Source organism: Mastomys coucha, unplaced genomic scaffold (genome assembly GCF_008632895.1).
Source record: "Mastomys coucha isolate ucsf_1 unplaced genomic scaffold, UCSF_Mcou_1 pScaffold18, whole genome shotgun sequence".
Taxonomy (NCBI): Eukaryota; Metazoa; Chordata; class Mammalia; order Rodentia; family Muridae; genus Mastomys; species Mastomys coucha.
Genome location: NW_022196900.1, coordinates 55,695,442 through 55,702,741, shown reverse-complemented (window position 1 = coordinate 55,702,741; position 7,300 = coordinate 55,695,442). Strand labels below are relative to the sequence as shown.

The window sequence follows — 7,300 nt, the reverse complement described above, 5'->3', positions numbered from 1 at the left end:
AGTATGTATGTTGTGAAGTGACCCAGAGCAATGGTTCCCAGACTTATGACAATACTTTGAGCCCAGGTCTTACATACATATCATTATTCAATGTAAAGAACAAGGATATCTGGGGAAAATGGGAATTTCCAGGGCTGGCAAAACAAAAACAGAAGACTGAGATGTGTTATTATACCAATGGTCAAGAAATGTCAATTTGAATCAAGCTCTAATTGCTTGGTCAAAAGATGCTAGACATAATCAACTGGACACAAAGCCAAGGGTCAGTTCAGGATTTGCCATGGGAAGGTGGGGAAACCAGTCCCAAGATGGACCAAAGGGAGCTGAGAAAGTGACTCATCTTTTGCTTTTGTCCCTCAGGAAAAAGAGCTTGCCCTGGAGAACAACTGGCCAGATCTGAGCTGTTCATTTTCTTCACTACTCTTATGCAAAAATTTACCTTTAAGGCCCCAATTAATGAAAAGCCAAGCCTGAAGTTGAGAATAGGCCTCTCCCTTTCTCCAGTCGGCAACCGCATCTGTGCTGTCCCTAGACAATGATGCTGGAGAAGGAAAGACAAAAGAGAGCAGGAAGATATGCTCTGAATGTTCTGGGCCTTGCTCATAAGAAAGAAAAAGGATGTCAGAGAATGAAGGTAATTCAGGAACTGTTAAAAGAAATTTGGCTAATAAAATGAACCTAACTTTTGGAATGCTAGCCCTTTAATTTGGTGTTTGACAAATCACTTTATAAGTTTAATGGCATACCTTTTCATCTAAAATTTCAAGAAGATTAGGGTTCCTCCTATAAAGAAATGCACTGTATTTAATTTAAGATGAATTAAAAAACTTTAATTATAATTAAAACTGAACATGCTAATTACATCAGGAATCACATCTCTGGTAGTGTGCTGTCAGTTTGCCTCCTTTCTATTTCATGCACTTGTATTTATTTCTGGATCATTGACATGTTATCCTAAAGGGATGCAAAGAGAGAAGAATAATCAGAACTGAGCTTCTCATTGCATACAATATATAGCCATGAAACCTCTCTCAGACGATAGAAGTGACCCTAACTTATAGAGTTCTACTTCCAAGTGTATCTGAAGACCAGTAGAACAGGGACATTTTCCTATTCAGAGGTGGGCAAAGCAAGTGGCATAAAATCAGTGGACTTGCCAGGCATGGTGGTGCATGCCTTTAATCCCAGCACTATGGAGGCAGAGGCAGGTGGATTTTTGAGTTTGAGGCCAGCCTGGTTTACACAGTGAGTTCCAGGACAGACAGGGCTACACAGAGAAATCCTGTCTCAAAAAAACAAAAACCAAACAAACAAACAAAAAACCCTTTGACTTTTTTATTTTAATTTTTCTTGCTTCTTTGTGAATTTCATATCATTTACCCCAATACTTTTCATTCCCCCCTCATATTGTACCCACTCTTCATCCTTGCAACTTCCCTCAGAGAATAAAACATCTTGTGAAAGCTATTCTGTGGCACACTTTATTCAACAACATACACTTTCGTCCATATATCTTTTGCTTACAAATGCTCACTGCAATGTGTCATTTCTCTAGTAGAAGGCCTCTGGCTTCTGTTACACTATCAATACTGGAACTTCATTGGGACTCTTCTAGGATATCCTGTTCTTGGCCTGTGTCATGGATATCTTGTCGTTTTTGATCTATAAGATCTGCCTCTTCTTCTACTACTAAAGTTCATGGATGGGGTAGAGATATTGGAGTGGGCCAATCCAAACACCTGGATATGAGTCTGAGAGGTATCTGAGCTGGTCAGCCCACCAACTCTCCTCTACCCATACCACTAGTATGTGATCTCCTGCCCTGCCCTGGCTGTGCTATCCAATACATAGCCAGAGCTCCTACTCTCATAACCTATGAGCTCACTCATGCCTGCCCTCACCAACAGGAACTGCTCTCATGTGCTTCCCCAAGGAGATACAGGGCCATTTTCTCAAGTATTGTACCTGGAGAAATGCTGAGCTGGCCCTCCTCTCATTTCTTCTGGATTTTCTCACAGCAATGACCACAAACATAGCCAGGCTCATCCTGCTGCCAAGAATAGGTGCAGTGCCTGCTCTCCTGAGTTTTGCATCTGGTGAGGGACAGAGACAGTTCTCCTACCCTCCTGACACAAGGATTAGCTATGATTAGCCATATGTACCAAAGGTGGGGCCTGCTGCTGAGGCCTAGTTCTCTCTCTCTCTCTCTCCCCAACATTGACCTGTGGCTCTACCGAGCATTAGTTAAAAAGGAGGCAATGTATAAGTGAGTTATTGTAGGAAGGTAAAAATAGGACAGTTAAGTAAAGAGAAGGAAAGGGGAAGAAGGAGAGAGAGAGTGAGAGAGAGAGAGAGAAAGGAGAAGAAGAAAGCCAGAGAGTAAGAAGGCAAGAGAAGAGAACAAAGAGCAGAGAGGAGAGAGAGCAAGGAGAGAGAGGAAGAGGAAGAGAGTGAGAGTGACAATGAGAGTGAGAGAGTGAGGAAGGGGCAAACCACCCCTTATATTGTATGGAGCGTGAAATCTCTGGCTTGTGGTCAGATGACTGGGTATAGGGCCCAGCTAGAATGCTGGAAGCTTGGGGCATTGTCTAACTGATAGAACACACATCTCCTGCAGGGGTATCTGTGAGGGGTTGTTACTGAAACAGGAACCAAAGACTCAGGAATTATGTCCAAGCTTCTTCTACCCTCTGCAAGCAAAAATTACCCACAGGGGTGTAGAGCTCAAAGCCAAATACTCGACTGAGCTTAAGTAACCTAAGCAGACCACTACCCCACACTGCCCGACAGCTATAAGTATCCAGTGAAAAAAGAGTGGATGAGGGCATCTCTCCCTCATTCTCTCCATCATAAAGCAGACAATATGCAGGAATAGCTTGACAGAGCTCAGACCATCAAGGCCCAATCACCTGCAATTCTCATGCAATGCCAGCTCTCTCATATGTTGCAGGGACAGGGACATCTCTCCTGCTTTCAAGTCCCTAAGGCCAAGTCTACCTCTTGCTATAGGTATCAAAATTGATTTCCTTTCACGTGTTGTAGTTTGACTTTGAACCTAGAACTATGACATATTTTGTCATAGAAAAGCAAAACCTGGAAGAAGATTTGGAAGACAAATTGTAAGTGAAGGGCCATGAACATGGCAAACTTGGCTCTGGCAGGCTTTGTTCCTCCCACATTCTCTCTGCTTTGCTAAAATCTTAAATTACACTCTTAAAGCTAGCAACAAATGTCTATTCACCTACTTGGCCACTTTCTTACCCTGTGGCTGAGCAGTAAAATCTAACTATCCAAGTATTGAAGTCCAGCAATCAAAAGGCCCTCATCAAAAGCCCCCTTTTGACTACCATAATTAATATACCCAATCGCAAGAAACATATCTTAAGACAAGGTTAGATGAAAAAGTCACAGGTCGTTCTCCTTATAAACTGCCATTTGACTATGAGCTACATGTGTCTCCTTTTTATCCAGAGGCAGTCCTTTCTCCTTCAAAGGCAAATATCCCTTCCCTTCTCCCTTGTCCCTTTTCACTTCCCCTTTCTCCTTTGTTGACAGTCTTTATCTCTTACTGAGTGGCCCTGGTTGGTGAGACTGGTCTTTGGTTAAGTTAAAGGTTTGAAGCCTTGGAGACTCTGAAGGGATATTAGGAGCTTCACTTGCTCCAGGGCACCAGCCCCTGTAACTTAGTTGTAGCCCCTCATAGATTTGTGCTCATCAGTCATATAAGGGTAACACCCTGAAGGCCTTCCACATGTAGAATAGTCATCCCTAACATCTCAGACCAAGACAATAGGAAAAGAAAACTTGACTTGTAGTCACATAGGCTCAAGACATGCTAATTAGGTACTTAGGGGCCCAGAGGGTGTTAACAGTAAGATTGTCTTCCCAGACATTCCTCCCTCCAAAAGGTATTTCATCTCAAGCCCACTCTGAAAAGTGGACTATGGTTTTATACATCTACTTTACACCATGAGAATAAATTATTTGGAACCATAGACTGGCTCTTTCCAAAGAAATCTGTCTTGGGGAGCCATGGAGAAGGCCTTCACCTACAGAGCCACAGTCTCCAGTAGAAGGTCTCCCTGAACTAGCAGCCATAGCTGCCACAAAGCCATCTGTCAAGCTAGATGAAGCCCTCTGGCCCCACACTACATTCTCCGCTCTTGCTTGACTTCTGAGAGTGCCTGGGTGTCCAAGAGCCTGAACACCACATGGCCCCAGCCTTGGTGAGGGTCCGGGGACCCCTACCCCAACCAGCTCTGGCTTTCCCAAGTCTCAGAATTTACTTCCCCAACCCAGTAGCAGTACCCTGGTGCCTCCCTACAGCCCACAACTGCCAAGCAGCATCCTGGGGTAAGCTCAGGCAAACTCACCAAGTTCTGCCTTCCTAAGCAGACTTTCCGTATGGCAGAGTGAATGTGTGAACCAGAACTCTACATCTTATTTCATGCTCTGTCTTATTTAGGTTTTATTGCTGTAAACAGACAATATGACCAAGGCAACCCCTGTAAGGACAACATTTAATTGAGGCTGGCTTACAGTTTCAGAGGTTCAGTCTATTATCATCAAGGAGGGAGCATGACAGCATCTAGCCAGGCATGATGCAGGAAGAGCTGAGAGTACTATGTCTAAATGTGAAGGTTGATACCAGGAACCTAAGATGAAGGTCTTAAAGCCCACATCTACAGTGACACACCTACTCCAACAAGGCCAAACCTAATAGCCCCACTTCATGGGCTGAGCATATGCAAATCATCACATGCCTTTTGTCCCTTTGTGGCAAATAAATCTCCTTTGTAATGATACCTTAGTCTTGAGTTGTCTTGTGATGTCTTTGAGGTCTTTTTAATAATGGTTTACTGTGTTCAAGTACTGGAGCAAGGAATGTTGAAGCACCTGGGAGAGTTGGGAGTTATGCATCTATTGGTCTGTGACACACAAACCAGAAAGCCAAATGACATCGATGTAGGAAACCCTCTTGAGATATATGGAGTAGAGATCCTGGAAGAAAGGCACACGTAGCCTTTATAATTCTGATAAGCCTTGTCAAGCTCAATAGCTGGGCAGTTGTCTAGCATCCACACTCTTAGAATCTACTTTCCTAACAGTAATCTTGAACTATTACAATGTTTCATTTAGACTGCTCTTAACTCTAATTGGGCAGCCCTGAGGGTGTCACTTTTTATAACTCATATCCCATAGTGGCTCTCCTTTCTCCACTCATGCACATTCTAGTCCTTGGTAGCTTCTTCTATCTCCTCTCTCCTAGTGGTTTTATCCCTCGAAGGTCACAATAAGTCGATCACAACTATGTCTCTTCTGCCCAGATACTGGCTTTTGGCATCTTTATTCAGTAATCAGAATTAATTGTGGTAAGGGTCATTCAGTGTCTTAAGTATAGACTCTCTTAAGATCCCCAAATTAGTATTAGAATGCAAGCAGTAGTAGGTAAACCAACTACAGATACTCCCTAGCTGGGAATGAGGAAAGAGGTTTATTTTACACACACAAGTCCAGAGGGTACTAGTACATAAATTGTGAACACCTAGTATCACAAAATTGGCTGTTTTATGCATGTTTTCGTAGATATTGCTATTCCTACCCCGAGGGAATATTTTACACTACTAGATGCTGACATCTAGAATGAGAAAAGAGGAGAAAGGCAGCAGGACACATGGTAGACGTATGAACAGTCTTAATGTATGTCAGAGCATGTCAGCTTGCCCTGATGTCTGGATTTAACAATGACCAGCCCACATGGCTGTTTTTTGTTTTTGCCTTCTTTAAGTTCTCTTGGGCCTTAACCTCCTAATACCAAAATGAATTTTACTAGGTTGTGATCCTCACTAGGGCTGGTGTCCATCTCTTTATGGTGACTAGGTAATGGAATTACATCCAGTCATTGGTCAGGTATGTCTAATAATATTGGGGACTTGTTTATATTGAGGTTTTAATATGCCTATATGTCCGTACATTACCAAGTCACTCTCATAAATTTATAAATTTATAGTATGGCATTCGTTTTATAGCCAGGACAGTCATTCCTCAGTCTGTGCTTCCTCAGTGGTACTAGATAAATAGTACTATTCATGTGTCCATCCACATACACAATTTTTCACAAAAGAGAGTCAAAATTGAATTGTAAAATGTTATCGTTCATGGCAAAGTTCATTCTGAAAGCCATTATCTTAAAGTATATGAAGTAACATCATGGTTACCATTTTTAGAACATATTAATTATTGGTTTCCAAAAAATGTAAACTAATATTGATATGTCACTGTGAGTCCTGAAAGCAGAAGTAATCAAGGCAAAGGTCTCTGTTGCCACAATGAGCTACATACTTTGTGAATAGTTGAGAGAGCATCCAAATTGATGTGCACCCTAATTTCTATATATAAAACAAAACCATCCACAAAACCTTTAACTCAATAATGGTCTTACCTTCAAGACTTACATGGGTAAAGAAGAGTTTGGGGGGAGGCTAGCCAATTACTGGCTCAAATTGAGACACTACAAGTTAGGAGAGAGTCAACTCTGTGACACTACTAATGATACTCTGCTAGGCTTCCAGACAAGACCCTAGCATAACTATTCTCTGCGAGGCTGTATCCAGACGCTAGTGGGAACAGATGCAGAGACCCACAGCCAAACATTATATGGAACACAGAATGCCTTATGCAAGAGTGGGAAGAAGGATTAAGGGAACTGCAGGAGTCAAGAACACTACGAGAAGACCTACAGATTCAACTATCTTGGGTCAATAGTGCCTCAAAGGTACTGAATCACAAATGAAAGAGCATGCATGGACTGGACCTTGGCACTGTACACTTATGCAGCAGATGGTTAGCATAGTCTCCAGGTGAGTCCCCTAACAATTGGAGAAGAGGCTGACTCTGACTCTGTTGCCTCTCATTGCATCCCTTTTCCTGAGGTGGGATGCCTTGTCTGGCTTCAGTGGGAGAGGATGTATTGAGTCTAGCTGTGACATGATGTGCCAGAGCAGGCTAATACCCATGGTATGAGGGGGCACTTCACTTCCCAGAGCAGAAGACGAGGAAGGAATGAGAAGAGGTAGAACATGAGGGTGGTACCTCGGGGAGAGGAGAGAAATTAGCTGTGCTCAGATATAAAATTAATGAATTAATTAATTAATAGGGGAAATTTTAATTAAAAATACATAACAGAAAGAAAGAAAAAGAGAGAGAAAGACATATGTAGCATCACTACAAGATATTAAATCTTCATAGTTCTGCAAAAATATGCTCAAAAGATTGGGCTAATACCTAGTAGTTCATTATA

The 7,300-nt window shown here is 42.3% G+C and overlaps 1 protein-coding gene across 1 annotated transcript in view; it reads left to right on the top strand.

Moving 5' to 3' along the window:
* The window catches only part of LOC116095730 (cytochrome P450 2J2-like), a 56,072-nt gene extending 55,390 nt beyond the window's left edge, over positions 1-682 (top strand). Inside the window, exon 11 of the mRNA XM_031377007.1 lies at positions 361-682. Within this exon, the coding sequence (XP_031232867.1) occupies positions 361-539 (179 nt within the window). The 3' untranslated portion in view covers positions 540-682. The remainder of the gene's footprint in view (positions 1-360) is intronic.
* Positions 683-7,300: the final 6,618 nt, after the last annotated feature.